This window comes from Setaria italica, chromosome VII, assembly GCF_000263155.2.
Source record: "Setaria italica strain Yugu1 chromosome VII, Setaria_italica_v2.0, whole genome shotgun sequence".
Taxonomy (NCBI): domain Eukaryota; kingdom Viridiplantae; phylum Streptophyta; class Magnoliopsida; order Poales; family Poaceae; genus Setaria; species Setaria italica.
Genome location: NC_028456.1, coordinates 34,927,162 through 34,943,708, shown reverse-complemented (window position 1 = coordinate 34,943,708; position 16,547 = coordinate 34,927,162). Strand labels below are relative to the sequence as shown.

Below are 16,547 nucleotides of genomic sequence, written 5' to 3'. Positions count from 1 at the left end.
TTGTATACCAATTGAGATACATACAATCCTATTATAAGCATTGAAGTATAATTTTGTATTTTATTACATACCCTTCTTCTCTATTCTAATATTAAGATGCGGTTGGTTCTTCCAACCGTCGGTTAGTTTTTCAAAAAAGTCTCTCAACTTGTTCGAAATCAACCCGCAGTTCTTGGAGTTAAACGGATGTAATTCTAAACGATTTACAAAAAAGTCCCTTTCTTCCTCGCCTGCGCGCGTTTCTGCGGCCCGTGATGCGTCCGCCCCCTTATTGATTCTCACGAATCAATCCGCCGTCGCACGGCGTGCCATCCATCCGTGCCCCGCTAGCCTCGCCATCCGTCACCGCCGACCCCCTCGCCATCCACTAGCCGCCCGCACCACCGCCCACCATGGCATCCATGCGCAGTGCCGGTCGCCGACCAAGCAATACACCCAAGAATAAAATAGAGGACAAAGGAATACCACTAACCAGCAACAACGAAATTTGACATCAGCATCTAGACGTCAATCGTTCACAGCTACAACATCACTACACAACTCCTCCCAGCCAGGCGGCGAAGGCCGGATGCAGTAGATGACCGCGAATCTATCCAGTGACAGGGAATCGCGCGGCAAAAAATCAACAACACAGTAGCGGGAGAGTAGGTTAGCGACGGTGGGGATGCAGCGCAGAAGGCTGGTGAGGAAGCAACGACAGAGCGGGGAGACAATGGAGGTGCAGTGCAGGGGCCCGACAAGGAAGCGTGCGACACCATTTATAAAAGAAAACACGAGGAAACTGATTAGTTCTTGATCTCGCCTGATTAGTATGAGTGAACTGCGCGGTGGTTCCCGGACCGACAAGATCAAGAAAACAGGCATAATGCTTGGGCTTTGGGATAAGGATGACGTGCTAATCAATTTTTTAAGTATGTGGGACCTACATCAAATAAAAACGAACGTTACAAAAGAAACAAACTTGGTACTGTCAACGCGAGATCACATAGGGAGGTCTCAATGACTATAGGAGAGTGGGTTTGTTGGTAGGCGCTGCGATAAGGCTTTCGGTACGGCTGCCGTTGTCGAGTGGAGTTGTGTGGCTGCGTTGAGATCCCAATCCAACCGGTCGGCTTAGCAGTTGAGTTGTGTGTTACCCGCGTTGATGTTCCAATCCAATCGGATGAGTATAGGCTGTTTCTTTCCTTTTCTTTTCATTTTCCTCCCTATGACCTCCCAGGGTTGTTGTATTTTTCTACTATATCAATAGAAATTCGCACAAGATGTTCATTAAAAAAACGACAAAGATAAAAAATGAGGGAAGAAAAAAATTATATTCAATAATTCAGGAAAAATCAATAATTCAGAAATAAACAACATCAAATTATCACCGAGTTTTGTGTCATGTGTATTGGGTTTTTTTTCCTCCCGTGCAACGCACAGGCATATTTTCCTAGTATTTACGATTTTCTTTTGCAAACTATCTTGTAAACGATAGTGCAAAAATGATAAGGGACAAATCATTTTTTTTGAACTCAAGGGTCAAATCATAAAGAAGCAATACTTCCGCAATCTTCGGTGGCTCCTGTCCATCTATCGTCTCTCTCCTCTCTCTCTCTATGTCTCCTCCCTTATCCGCACGCTGTGACGGTCGGTGGCCGATGCTTCACGGTGCAACATGGAGGGGTGCGGGCATGCAGCGCAGCCGGTGGGTGGAGCAACGCGTTGACGTCGGAACCGGCGAGCCGCGGCTCTGGGCTGTGAGGAGCAAGGCGCAGTGATATGGGAGGCACGCGACACGGATAATAGCCGGTGCCCGACGGCAGCAGGGTGCGGACGGTGGCTGGCGGCTGACGAGGCGCGGGAAGCAGCCGATTTCTCACTCGATCCGAAAGAGACAGCACCGATTCATACAACGGGCGATGGGAATCGTCACGTGACCTAGGAGCACGAGCCCCTGCCGTCGTCTCCCTTCTCTCTCATCATTAATTATTGTCCACGTCGGATTGTTTTGCTTCCGTGGCGCTATATAGACGGCAACCGTCGTGTGTGGGTTGTACGTGCCGTGACTCGATCGACATGCAGTGCTAACGTGCCCTAGCTAAATTGGTAAGCATCAATGTGCCAAGGAACGATTGGCTTAATTTGATGCATTGATTGAGACGAATCCGTGTGAGCACGGTAATGCTGGCTCTAATTGATTGGTTGCCACTTGCCGATACAAGTATTTGACCCACCTTGCAAAAGGAAGCACGCGTATCGCCGCCCAGCTGAAATGAAATATGGGAGAAGCAAGAACTACTTTCTGACATTACTAAGGGATGAAATACCTAAATGCGTGCAAATGGGATTAACTGAAGCGCAGCTAAAGACCACAAGACGGATTTGAGATTTGGCGAGGCATCTCGCTGCTAGGAAAGAATAGCGACATTAGTTTTTAATAAAATAGATTCAGAAAAATGCTGGCACACGTTGTCGAAGTCAAGGATTAGGATTCAAACCTAAGTGGGCACGAATCGATGTAACGAACTGAGCAACGCTGGTGGTAAGTGTTGCGGAAGAAAATGTAACGCTGTTGTCGTCCCGAATTGTATAAGAGCATCTAAAAATGACTTAAAATATGTTTACTCTACCCCGTATCGAACTCTAAATCATGCATGGGCCTCGACCTAAAGCGTATATAATATCTTCCTTTTCGTTTAATCCACGTATATATATTTTAGCGTACATAAAATTATTTACCACCAATACAAAGGTTTTTTTTTCTCGTCTTGTGTTCAATGCAATAACTTTGCATTGTTGATTCAAGACTGAAAGGCTTTCCTTTCCGGGTCGGCGTCTTCGTCGTCGTTGACAGCGGATTTGCTTTCCGATTGGGTTGCTTTGGTGTTCCATGGTGGCCTGGTGCGGACTGTCTGCGGAGCGGCTCGGTTCTTGGTCTGCTGGTGCGTTCTTCGGTGCCCGAGGTGTGCTCTGGTTCATGCAGGAGATGGAGAGTTTGGGTGGAAAGATGGACGGCCGATGTTCTTTTACCGAGGATGTCCTGCGGCTTACCTTTGTTTGGTGTCGTCTTCTTGGTCTGGGCGCGAGGTGAAGATGGTGGTGGTGTGCTCTGTAGCGCAGCGCTGCAGCTTGAGGACTTGCATAGGCAGGTTGAACTGAGGAAGAAGAAGAGGGTTTTCATTGTAATTTTCGAATTACGTAGGAGTCCTTTCGTAAAAAGGGAATCACTTGTACTTGTATCAGTTTTCTTTTAATATGATGTTATCCCTTTTTCGCAAAAAAACAACATAAAATTTAAAGATTGAAGATAGAACATGACTGCACAATGGCCAACTAATTTCCATATAATTTAGGCATGATTTAGCCGTCAACCATCCACAAATCTTGATTAGAAGTATATCGTTACCACTTCCGTGCACGAACACACCTGAGCACTTGTGAGCGAGTTGTAAGCCGATCATTTACCAGCTCGTTCATGATAAAAATAACAAATACCAGTACACATAAGTTATCGAGATTATCAAAAACCACAGTCAGAATGTGTTCACGCGACCATGGTGACAAATACTCCTACTAGCTCATCAACAAAGCAAAATTACTCTGATCTGTCGGGGCTTCCTTGCAATTACAGATGGACCGAGATGCAAATTGCAAGTACTCAGCATTCGGCATTCGCATCAGGAGTTCAGGACGCTGCCGTCGTGCGCGATGTTCCTGCGGCGGCTCAGAACTTCCGCCGCCCTCCGTCGCGGCGCGATTGACGGCGGCGTCCTAGCCGCCCTACGGGCCGAGCTCGCCCATGAGCTTCCCTCATCCGCCCCCTCCGTTCCCCCTCCCTTCCATTGCCAGGTAACGCACATCCTCACCGTTTCACATTCCCAAACCCCAACCCCCCCACGATTCAGCGCCACACCGACACGTTTGCTTCCCATTCGCAGGACGCACCTGATTTCGTCACCGTATCGGACGCCCCGCTTGCTGGGGACTTGCTCCTGCGCCGCCGGGCCGATTCCGAGGAGGTCCTCGTGTCGGCGCTGCTCGCGCCGCTGATGTTTGAAGGCCAGGAACCCCTGCCCAGGGACTTGCTCATAAAGGTGTTCGTCAGTAAGCTTGGTGCGACGCCGGTTCTGCACTTCAACTGCCGTGCGTTTTGGGCTGAGGGGAAAGCCGGCGGTGCTGACTATGTTATTAACGCCGTCCGGTACCACTCGTCTCCTGGCGACGATGGAGAAGACAAGTATGAAGGCCCGGAGTTCAGGTGGTGCTCTGCTTCTTCTTCTTTTTCTTCTTCTTCTTCTTCTTCTTCTTCTTTTCGTGGATGTTGTTACAGTTTTATGTGCTCAATGCGTGACTGGAGTAATAAAGAGGGGTTTCCTGAAAGAAAATCTTTAAAATGAACATTTACTTCCCAAACATTTGCTGGAGGATTTTGATACGCATACTCCTTTTTAGAGGATCACTGGCATTCATGTTGAAATTTGGTGGTAGCTTATGCTTTCCAGTAAGTTCATGAATTTATAGATAGTTAACCATTGCAGGATTAGAATTGTAAATATTACTGTATTGAGCACCAACATTTTCTTTGACCTGTGGCAATATCTTGGGCATTGATCCTTAATGTTTGTTACCCTTTGAAAACATTTCATCCAACTGCTGGTGCATTCAACCCTAAATACACGGGTGAGGGTAAGCTGTTATTGGCTTATTGCCCCAATATGCATATATTCCTTTCAATTTGGCAGCATTTTGTAACCACCTGTTTGTCATAAACATATAAATCTAGAAGGCTTGTTGAGTGTATGTTTCATTATATCCAGGATTGAATCACTAGTATGAGAATAATAGTTGTTGACCTCTGTAATATTTGGTAGATCCAAGTATATGTTCTTGGTTATTAGATATTTTGCTGAATGTGTAACCTTTGTGCTTATATTCCAAAATGTTTAAAGCCATATGTACAGCTTGTCAGAATTATACTTTTATATTTAGTTAATTACCATCTTTCTTTGATGGAATGTGTTGTGCCTAGAAAAGTTCTCTGACTTAGCTAAGGATGGCCAACAAAATATGGCTAAGTAGGCAAGGACCATTGTCCCATGCCAGTAATCACCAAACTTGTATGCCCCATTACTCCTGAAAGTCCTATTTGTGCTTGAAATTTCCGGTTAAAGTTCAGTTGTTGCCTTTGTTAGGGATCTGGGAAGTAAAGCTTGCAGCAACATTTGTTTATCATTAATGCACATGATTTAGCAGAACTATGTGTACCCATATTGTTTGAAATTCATGGTGTTTAGAGATGATTTTTTCGTTGACAATCATGGTAGTTGGTAGTTTATACTTGTTGGTGAAGGGCGATGGCAGTCTCTTTGGAAGTATAAAACTAATAACCAACTAGAAGACTGGATAGCATGGAAACACAACTAAACATTCCCTGATCCTGGATCAAAGTAGCCATATCAAATCATACTGGGTTCCTATGCTATTTTATCCTAATTTGGAATCTCATGATCTTCACTGTTATGTTCATTATGTTTAGCTAGAGTATCAAAATAGGTCTAGCAAAGCTTTTCTCAGTACATCTTCAAAAATAATTCAATAAACTTAAGGGGAGTGACTGTGGACCTAGAGAATCTAATTGGCCTGCTTGTTCCATGTTTCCAGCGCACTATCACATCTTGGATTATTTGGGTGATTGGGCCGAATTTCTTTCACTGGTTTGAAACAAGCCATGACGAAGCAAGAGTAGTTGTTGGGCTATTGGGCTATAACCCACCATTTAATGTTAACGTAAAAACTGGGCTTGAGATGGCAAATTGCTACCAAGTTTGTTGTATGACAGCGACATCTTGTCATTGGTCCATATTATGCCCTTTATTAACTATAGCGTAATGAGAAGAAGAACAAAGCAAGTTAGGTAGCATGGAAAAAAAGAGTCATAATTGATGATTTTTGTTTTGTCATACAGAAAAATAGCTATTCTCAATGAAGGTGGTATTCTTTAACACTTTTAGTGCAATGCATTTATCGTTATCCTTGCTCTGAAGTAAATGGTAAATATGATATACTGTATGTTTTCTCTGTAGAGCATTGACCGTATCACCCTTATTCACTCATTCCTACAGTAGTTTAACGTTGTCAATTCTTTATATAGTGGTTCTTGTAAGAAAAGAGTCCTACATATTACCATGTTGGTTCACCAAGGAGGCATGCATGATACATGTTCTCCAGAACATCAACAGCCCACTGGTGCCTTAAGCTAAGATCAATGCGGAGCTTACAAAGTTTGTTTTGTAGAACTCAACCATTTGCTCTCAGTGACAGTGTTTGCCTTTATTTGCACAGAGATTTGGATCCTCGACTAAAGGCTGCATTGCAAGAATATCTGGTAGCAAGAGGCATCGACTCCAAACTGGCAAGCTCAATTCTGCTGCATTTGCATCAGAAGGAGCGCACCCAGTATTTGAATTGGCTGAAGACTATGGAAGAGACATTCGCCAAAGATCATTGATCCAATCATCTCTCTACCTCTATCAATCTTCTCTGGCTGAGTTAAACGTATACATTTATTTTGGTCATGTTGCTCAATCTGTGATTTTCTTGAACTCATCTTTTGTGCTAATCACCTGTTGATTATTTAACTGATCTTCTTGTGCTCTTTTCTATGGAAAATCACCTGTTTCATCTTTTTTGGTAATCACCTGTCAGACTCTAAACTGATTGCCATGGCAATTTGCTTCAAATGAGTAAGAAAACTAAAAGACGGTCTGCCTTAACAATGGTAATACGAACTGAAAATGTAGTTTGTTTTGACAGTGCCCAAGCAACGAAAGTCTAAAAGCAATTCAAATTGGACTCCACCGCCATAGGACCACTCAAAGCAAACTCTATGTATCCTTCCACTGCATTTGTGAACTGTATTGGAAGGGTAGCTGTCACATCCTATGTTTGATACTAATTAGGAGTATTAAATATAGGCTAATACAAAATTAATTGCAGAAATGGAGGCTAATTCACGAGACGAATCTAGTAAGCCTAATTAATCCATGATTTGACAACGTGATGCTACAATAACCATTTGCTAATGATGGATTAACTAAGCTTAATAGATTCGTCTTGCGAATTAGTCTAAAGTTTCTGCAATTAGTTTTATAATTAGCTCATATTTAATCATTCTAATTAGCATTGGAATATTCGACGTGATAAGGGCTAAACTTTTAGCCGAGGATCAAACACGCCCGTCAGAAAATAGCTCCACTCAAAGCAAACTCCAATGCATCTTCCTTTGGCTCCCGAGGCATGGAGGCTGGTTTGTACAGCCGTCATCAGCGGCCATGTCGGCTGATGGCCACCATCGACGGGAGGAGAAGCTCGCTGTTGGCAGGCGAAGCGGAGGCTGTGCTCGCCACCGACGGCGGCGCCGCTGGCGAACTGGTGCGCGTCTCCGACGGCTTCTGCGCGAAAAGAACGGGCGCGGCATGGTTTCGCAGGACTCGTGCAGAGGATTCTGGCTCGGAGGAGTGGAGGACCAGAACCTTGATCTGCTTACGGATCGAGGTTTGATGAACAGGACCAGCATACATGATGGCAAGAGGCCTCCACGGCAAGTCTCTCTTCCTCTATGCCCTCGAACCACCGCCTGGAGCGCGGCGCCCCGCCGCCGCCGGAGGCGGAGAAGGAGAGGAGAGATCGGGAGCATCGATGAATAGCCGGAGGCGGAGAAGGAGGACGGGGGGCCATGGCTGGCGAATGGCGATGCAGCGAGGAGAAGCGCATGACGAGGAGAGGCATGGGAGATTGAGCTGCCGGGTGCCACGAGGCCGGCATGCGTTAACACCGGAAAGCCGAGCGTCGCGCCGTTGCCTACGCCGCTCCACGCGATCCGGCCGGTGGTTGGCGTACGGTCTCGGCGCCGCAAGCTCTCGTTGACGCGGAGCAGCTACCGTACCTTCCATGGCCATCGCCGTCGTTGTACGGTGATTTGGAGCGGTTCCTGCTTGTGTCAAACAGAGAGCCCGCTCCGGCTCCGGCTCCGGCTGTGCCGTGCCCGTGCAGCGGGATGCCGACGTGCCCCCGTCAACACTTCTCCTCTCCCTCTGCAGAATCTTTTTTCTTTTTGCATAAAGCTAAGCCCTCTGCAGAATCTACTGGAGAAACACCGATGCTTTCAGTAAGCTGAGTGGTGAGTTTTGCCGCTGCCAACTGACCTAGGCGGCCGTCCTAGTCTACCGAACGTTTCTCACCGCACTGAACACCCAAGAAGAACCTAGTCTTGCAACCTGCTTGGCGTTCACAGCTAAAGGTGGGGATGGATTGACACATTCCAGTCCACAGACAGTAGCAACAGGTTAAATTCAGAGTCAGGTCATTATCCACCAGAATTCAATTCCTCACCGCACTGAACACGACACGCAGAGAGTGATCAAACAGACACAAATGTAGACCATAGCAGTGAGCACAGCAAAACTGTTCTTGAAGCCTGATGGATAGCATCCCAAGCTACATCTACGGTTTGCAGTATTATTGGTTCTAAAGCGGTTCGTTACAGACCGAGGAAAATAAACGCTAGTGCAAACTACGTACAGTCTCCAGCTATTAGGTGGTAGCCATCCAGATCCAGGTACTGCAACACAAGCATTCTTTTGTCCTAGGTTCTAACTTCTAAACGCTAACAGCAACCTTTGCAAACATCAGTATGGCCGGTGTCGGCCCCTGCGGCTGTTGTTGCTACTAGTACTACCGCGGTCATCTCCTCTCTGCCGCCTTCCACCGGAGCCGGATCCGCCACCACCGCTACCACCATAACGATGACCACCTTGCTGTGACGGAGGCGAAGCCACATGCACAGTTTGCTGCCCTGCAGCCTGTGGTCTGCCAAACACCAAGGAAACTATGAATCGACAATGGAATTATCACTGCAGCAGTTCAAAGGGCTGCTCTTAACATGGAAGGTGAAGGAACAAAATAAAGGGTTATGTTGGATATAATATAACAATCTCATTTCATCACATTATTGGACCATTGCAATTTTTGCAAAATAACTTTATTCTACAATAGACTCTTTTCATTTAAATACTCCAGGTCTATGCATGTTGTCAAATTCAAGAGCTGCAAATACTAAACAAATTACATGTGTTTTAACACAGGGGCTCTCAAGCACTACTTTTATCATGTACTGAAAAAATGGATGTTATGTGCACATTGATCAAAACCGTTTCTTCTCTGTAACCTAATGTATGAACTGGCTGCCAAGTGTTTCAACAATGGATTTGCGGCAACAAGTAACATTACAAGACAACAATGTAATCCAGATGCAGTAGGGAGTTGGAATTGCATTAGTTCAGTTGAATGTATGATGTATGACCTTTGTAGAAGAATACTTAGGATAGAGCGAATACTTACACATATACAAGACGGCCATCTGGTAGAACCATTGGGATCATTGTTGAACCTGAAGGAGCACCTGGAGCATACAAAATTGGCTGCAGAGGTGCAAAGAATGCCAAGCATACACAACAGTTAGAAGGCTATCACCTCTTGTATATGTAATTTATCTCATGCATCAGCCAGTGCATAGCAGATGATGGCATGTACCTGTGCAGCAGGAGCAGGAAGCACACCATAAGCACCAGCCAATCCATTTCCAAGTCGATTATAAGCACCTGCCAATCCATTTCCAAGTCGATTATAAGCACCTGCCAGTCCATTTCCAAGTGGATTATAAGCGCCTGCCAGTCCATTTCCAAGTGGATTATAGGCCCCCGACAGTCCATATCCAAGTGGGGTATAACTTGGCAGCAATGGACCTCCTTTTGCAGTAGGTACTGATATAGTATCATCCTTCTTGTCTGCTTTTGCAAGTGAACAATCCAGTAGCTGACCTGATAAAGAAACAATCCATGACCTTTTGGATACATGAAGCAAAATTGACCAGCTATAGAAGGATGTTAGAGAAGAAAACTCACCATCAAGTTCATATCTCTCAGTGTTCTTCAGAGCCTTAATAGCCATGTACCGTTCCTTAAAGTGAACAAAACCGTACCGATTTTCATGACCAGCTTTTGCAGGAGGAAGAACAACTTTGGTAATTTCTCCAAGGTGCTCAAACAGCGTTCTCAGCTGCTCTTCAGTAACAGTCTTGGGCAGGTTTTTGACATAAAGAGATTTAACCTGAAGACAAAAAATGCACATCCATACACAACATCATTATAGAAGAGAACATTTTGAGGTAATATTTCGTCATGTGGTGCTCAAAACTTAAAAGGACCTGCTTCGCAGTAGAGGCAGATTCACCACTATTCTTAGTATCTGCCCAGTTGACAGTAGGAGCATTTGTATCTAGTTTGAATTCTGGGGTAGACATCTTCTGCCTGGCATACTCTGCACATGCCTGGTTGTAGTATTCAATAAAGCCATAGCCCTTATGGCAATCTGAATGTGGTGCCTATGACGAAGATATATTCAGTGTAAAACAACTGTAATGATGCACGCTAAAGTTATTGAACTATCATAGTATTGTATCCATACCTTCGGGAGATTGACTTTCAAAACTCCAGGACCAACTTCTTCCACTGCGTTTTTGAAATCATCCTGTGTCCAATCTTTGGGTATATTCCCAATAAATAGCCTGTTCTTTGCCTGGGACGAAGAAACCTTTATCTTCTTTCCCTGTTACAAGAACCATAATAATATGGTATATTTCATATCAATATACAAGATATAGGAGTTAATCAGGTGCAACAAGGATTCAGAAAGTACTAGTGTGTATTCATATGTCGTTTCGGTTGCAAAACTAGGTTTGTATAATATGGTGCCGGAAACACTTTAGAAAGGTCCCCCAATAAATTATTGTTGAAAACATAATATGCCGCCATCCACAATTCTGATTTCTAAAAGTATGACTGAACACAGGGGTTTGCAATTAATCGCAAGGTTTTGTATTTTAAACTCGACAGTGGGACTGCTGCAAACTTTTTTAAAAATAGCAAACAGATGTAAGTGTAATCATATAACCTTGTACTTTGCTACGTCTCAAACTGATCGCAATGTTCTGTATTTTAAATTCAACTAGATTGAACAGTGCAACTGCTGCAAACTATTTTACATACCAAGAGGATGTGAACCTAACCATTTAACCTTGTATTTTGCTATATCTAAGCTGATCCATGAAGCTAAATGTAGATTGTATGAAAACACAATTTTTCACTTAGTTTCCTACTACTATCTTGGGAAGCTATGTGCTATCAAATACTTGCTTTATCACATACATACATCTTTTTGTAGAAGATAATATAAAAAATGGCAATAAATCACTAGTGGACTAACATGAAGATTGACTCAGAGTTCAAGTGAAGACAAACCTTTAGGTCTTTATTGTTCAACTTTTGGATGGCCTTTAAAGCCAGTTCTTTAGTTCTGAAATTAACAAAAGCATACAGCTTGTTATCCCCCTTTCCTCGTATTCGCACCTGCAGGAAAAACAGACTCTGAATTGCAGAAGAAACAAATGCAGAAGCTAACCCATAGAAAGTAGGCAGTACTCACTTCCACAACTTCTCCAACCGACTCAAAAAGTTTTTTGAGATCCTCAGAAGATACATCTGAGGAGATGCCCCCAACATACACTTCAGATCCATGAGGAGGAAGAGCAAGAAGCTCAGCATGTTTCTCTTTTTCTTCCTCATCCTTCTGATCTACCATTTTACTGTCATGCTTAGCATCAACTTCACACGCAACTTCAGATTTTTCCTCCTCTTCCTCCTCATCCTCCTCTACCTCTTCATATTCAACCTCCTCCTCGATTTCTTCATACTCAACTTCCTCTTCATCTACCTCGTCAGGATCATCAAACTCCAAATGGTCTTCTTGTCTGAGAGCATTTTCTGTACTCCTTGGCATCTTTCAAAGATCAAAGTTTCAAGAAAACTTTGGAAAGAGCACAGGAACCAACAATATTGGGGGAGCAAAGTGATGATGTATGGATAGGAAAAAAAACAACAGAAACAGCTAGGAAAAAATATATGTAATAATCTCAAAATGGGTTCAGCCATGGGTATCCAAATGGAAAATGGAACCACAAAGCAAGTGAATGTTGAGGAACAAATGCAGAAATAGCAGTATGCTCAGATGGGCAGTATGGAAGGTTATCAAGAATACAATAGCACCGTCAACGAGAGTATGTTAAAGAGGACAGGCAAGGAAGATGCTATCTGGATTCTGGAGTATAATTGAGCGGGCTGGTGTAATTGCAAGGTATCAATATTCCATTAAATGAATGGAAGGGAAGGAAAAGTAACAGGAAAAAACAAAACAAGAATTAGAGAACAATGTACGTAATGTGCAAATCTAAAAATAAAACCTGAACCCAAGTAAATAACTAAGCAGTTAAGAATAAGAGTGACTAAACAGTAAACATGGAGAACATGGTCATTCCATGGAGATAAATACCCTCTCAAGACTGAACAAAAGAATCAAAACATTATACAACTGAAAATTTTCATACTGCTTCAAGCTTGGCCCTAACATACAAGACATTAACTACTTGTTGTCCTAGAACTGAACAAATTTCATATTGCTTCAAGCTTGGCCCTAACATGAAAGACATTAACTGCTTGTTGTCTTAAAATTTTACTTTACGCGTTCTGAAATAACTCATGCGTTGCCAATAAATGTACTAGTCATCGAATCGTATTATGGACAGAATTTCCTTCTGAGCATATAGACATATACTGACTCTAAACCATCATTGCTCCTCAGATCTAACTGAAAGCTTAGTTATGTGATTGTATCTAAAATATGTTGCCCATTTCAGTAAAAAAAAATGTCACCCAAATATGTTAAGATCAACCTTGTCGTTGCATAGAAGACAAGTACGATTAAAAAAATATAAGCCATCCACCAGCAAATTACATATGTCATTCTGTAGGTATCAAGCTGGACCGAATCTAGTGTTTTCATAAGAAATAGGATAGACTCATTAGTACTGACAGAACAAAAAAAAAAGGTGGAGCATCTGGTGTGCTCCCCTTGCTTTCTGATTAGAATGTAAAGGCTGCCTCCTATGTATCTAGGCATCTAGTACATGATTAGCAATATCTAGTGTGCTCGCCTTGGTGGCTTGGCCCCTTGGAGGACGGGATCGTCGGGAGAGGGAACATAGGATCAACGTTCAATGGGGAACGCAAATTAGCACTCTAATGTTTCGCAATCAAGTAACTGAATCTAGTGGAAAGCGGAGAGTTCTGACACAGCCTACCCGCCCTAATTTCTCCCGCTCCCCATAGCACAATCACTCGCAAACAAGAATAGAAGCTAATCGGACTGCAACAAACGGAGGGACTCGAGTTCTTACCTCAGAGTGATCCGAAACTGCTTCCAGCGAACTTGGGGGATCGGAAAGCCAACCGGAGAAACTACCCTAGCCGGAGGAGGACGCAACGCAATGGTGGGATGAGGACGGAACCAAGTCGAGCAAGGCTCAGTTTTGCACTCCGCCCCCTCGGTTGCCTAATTCGTTTCGTTTCCGCCCCTGACGCCGCGTGAGCGTCCGATCCGTCTCTGGCAGGAAAAAAATTGGGTGGGGACCGTCCGCATGCTGATCCGCAAACTCAACTTAGGCTCGTAGCTCGGCAGCTGCATAGAGTACCTCGACGGAGAGGATGGTGCCATGGGGCCTGAAGAGCTGGCGCAGGTCCTCGACGTCGCAGCGGCGCAGAAGGTTGCACATGAAGAGCTCCCGCGGGCGCGGCCACTGCTGTATCCAGCCGCTCAGGTCCTCGCTGGCGTCCGTACCCAGGTCCTCCCCGCGCGCCGTGTTGTTGCCGCCCACCCACTCCTGTTCATCCTCCTCCACCTGTCACTGAACTCCGCCTCCGCGTGCGCTCCTCCTCCTCCTCCACTATCTCGAAAACTGGCGGCGGTGGCGGTCCCGAGCTCGCTCTCGCCCTGGAGCCGAAACGGACGGTCTCGAACTCGACGGCCGCGGCTCGGCAGGTGGCGAAGCGCGCGGCGAGGGAGAGCGAGAGCTCGAGCTCCAAGCGGTGGGTTGGACGTAGTCGTGCCCAAGCTGCGAGCCTAAGTTGAGTTTGCGGATTGTCAAACGAGAGCCTGAGCTTAGTTTGTAGATCGTTGAGGCGACGCGTCGAGCATCGGGGACGGGCCGCATGGGGTCGAGTATGCGGACCGTCCCCATCCAATTTTTTTTTCCCTCTAGCAGCCCGCGACCGTTGCTTGTAGGGTCGTTGACTATTCGCCGACTCTCGGTCAATGTTACAGCGTCTACTTCTGGGAATATTTAACTATTTGTCATCCTTACGAATGTGCTTACATTTTTTTTTAGAAAACAGGAGGAGAGTTAATCCCCTACTGAATATATATTAATAAATAGAGGAGAGTTAATCCCCTACTGAATATATATTAATAAATAAGGAAAGAGTTAAGTTACAAAAGTAAAAAGGAACTAAGAAGAAATCAGAAAAACTCCGCAGGAAGCCAGGGGCTTCTAACCAAAGATGGGAGGCTAAGAGTTATTATAAGGATTGCATCCAAACTGTCATATTGGGAACCATTGTTGGTCTTGCTCTGTGCAAGAGGGTAGAAAACTCGGAGATGAATTTCCTCTTGCATTGTTGGACTGTTGGGTCAATTCCTTCGAACAACCAATCGTTTTTTACTGTCCAAATTGACCAGACCATGAGAATCATGATTTCCATGTAGAAAGGCACTAACAATCGGTCTTTTATCTACCTGAAGATGGACTGAGGTGATCTCGTTGTGATCACAGAGACACCAATCGATTGTCAGCATGCTTTTGCAAAGTTGCATCTGAGAAAGAGATGGCTTACTGTTTCTCTTTTTTGCAGAATGCAGAGATCACAAGTATATGATTCTAGAGTCATGCGTTTCCTCTGTAAGAGGTCTCTCGTGCTGAGTCTGTCCTTAAGGAGCAGCCAAAAGAAAACCTTGTGTTTCATCTGGCATCTAGATTTCCATAGCCAGGAGAAAATTGGGTGAACAAATCTTTGACCAATAATTGTTTTATATGCCCTGGAGGTGCTGAACACAGAGGTGCCCCAGATATAAGTCCATCTGTCATTTCCCTGTGCCACAGGCATTTGTTCTATAAAGTGCTCTAAGGAGGTTAATTTCTCGTAGGCCCGTGTTGAGAGGGGGATGTTGAAGTTATGTAGAAGGTTTGTCCCATCAGTAGCCTTCTTATAAGAGATGTTAGCATTTTTGGCGAAGGAGAATAGTTGTGGATTGGTTTGTGATAGGATTGTTCCATTCCAGAGATCATGCCAGAATAGCACCGTGGAACCATCCGCTATAGTTGGAAATGCAATACCTTTGTAAGTGTCTAGAAGTTTGACGATATCTCTCCACCAGAATGAGCCCCTTCGCTGCTGTCCAGGTAACTTTCCATGGCTGTCATAGTTTTCCCAAATAAGATTCACCCAGGGAATGTCGGCTTTAGTATAAAATTTGTGGAGATACTTGAGGAGCATTGCATCGTTATGTGTTGACAGGTTAGTAACACCAAGGCCACCTTGTTTCTTGGGAACTGTAACCATAGTCCATGCTGCTTTGTGTGGTTATGCACTTATATATTTGCTATCCCTCTGCAAACGAAGCAACACATTTGCTATTTTCGCTGATGTGGCTCGCCAACTCACCTGTGCCAGTGTGGATCGGGACAGGAAAAGACCAAAATGCCCCTACCTTTCTCCTGTTCCTGCGCGCTCCATGGCCGGCCATGGCCGAGCTCCTGCTTGTCCAGCCCTGCGTCCTCCGCATCGCCACCTTGTGCGCCGCAACCGCTAGCCGCGCACCACCGCCGTGTCGTCCTGCGAGCCGAGCCGCGCCCTACCACCGCCACCCTAGCCCAAATCCCCCGTCGGCCCTACCGCCATCCGCCCACCCTCCCTCCCGCCGGCCCCCACGGGGGATTTGGGCACCGGCCACGGGGATGAGTGGCGGTGGCCGGCCCCGACTAGCGCCAGCCAACCCCCGACGAGCGCCGTTGGGGGGCAGCAGCTCGTGGTCGCAAGAGTGTCCAAAGGTTGAAGATGACCCAAGACGTGGGTCCCACACATCAGTGGTGGAGAGAGAGGAAAGGGATAGATAATAGGGATAAGGTAGGGGCGTTTTGGTCTTTTCCCATCCCGATCCACGCTGGCACGGGTGAGTTGGCGCGCCACGTCAGCGAAAATGACAAATATGTTGCTTTGTTTGTAGAGGGATGGTAAACATATAAGCATATTTGTTCACCGAGGGTTTCAATCCCTCTCTTCTTTTCTAGCGGGATATGAAGACGGAAGCACGAGGACTGAGATGAATAGCCCATCCTAAAGACGTGCTGTTAGCCAACGCGGTCATCAGTATGCAGGGAATAGGGTAGGTTAGCATATATAAAGGATGTGAGATTGAAGCATGAAAGTCTCTTCCTTCCCCTTCCTATGAAACAGAGCTATCTATTCCAACGTATTGGTCCAACTCCACGGTTCCTCTCATCAGCAGTGAAAGAACAACTTCCTAGCCGCCTCTAGCCTAACTGTAATAGGCAAGAGCTG

At 45.2% G+C, this 16,547-nt stretch overlaps 2 protein-coding genes across 4 annotated transcripts; one reads left to right on the top strand and one right to left on the bottom strand.

The window, feature by feature from the left end:
- The first annotated feature begins 3,638 nt into the window (after positions 1–3,638).
- Positions 3,639–6,676, top strand: LOC101784392. The gene is made up of 3 exons (XM_004977436.3): positions 3,639–3,831; positions 3,921–4,240; positions 6,325–6,676. The coding sequence occupies exons 1-3, from the start codon at positions 3,691–3,693 to the stop codon at positions 6,488–6,490; spliced, it is 627 nt and encodes a 208-aa protein (XP_004977493.1). The 5' UTR covers positions 3,639–3,690; the 3' UTR covers positions 6,491–6,676.
- A 1,722-nt stretch (positions 6,677–8,398) lies between these two features.
- LOC101783446 (heterogeneous nuclear ribonucleoprotein Q) lies at positions 8,399–13,484 on the bottom strand. Of its 3 annotated transcripts, none has more exons than XM_004977435.3 (9): positions 13,331–13,484; positions 11,524–11,877; positions 11,340–11,447; positions 10,507–10,647; positions 10,247–10,423; positions 9,945–10,149; positions 9,574–9,860; positions 9,382–9,461; positions 8,399–8,850 (listed from the first exon to the last, which is right to left on the bottom strand). In XM_004977435.3, exons 2-9 carry the CDS (start codon positions 11,875–11,877, stop codon positions 8,670–8,672), a joined length of 1,533 nt encoding a protein of 510 aa, XP_004977492.1. In that variant the 5' UTR covers positions 13,331–13,484; the 3' UTR covers positions 8,399–8,669. The 3 variants fall into 3 exon arrangements, with proteins under 3 accessions (XP_004977492.1, XP_004977491.1, XP_004977490.1); XM_004977434.3 differs by having other exon boundaries at positions 11,524–11,904; positions 13,331–13,483; XM_004977433.3 differs by having other exon boundaries at positions 11,524–12,215; positions 13,331–13,477.
- Between the last annotated feature and the right edge of the window lie 3,063 nt (positions 13,485–16,547).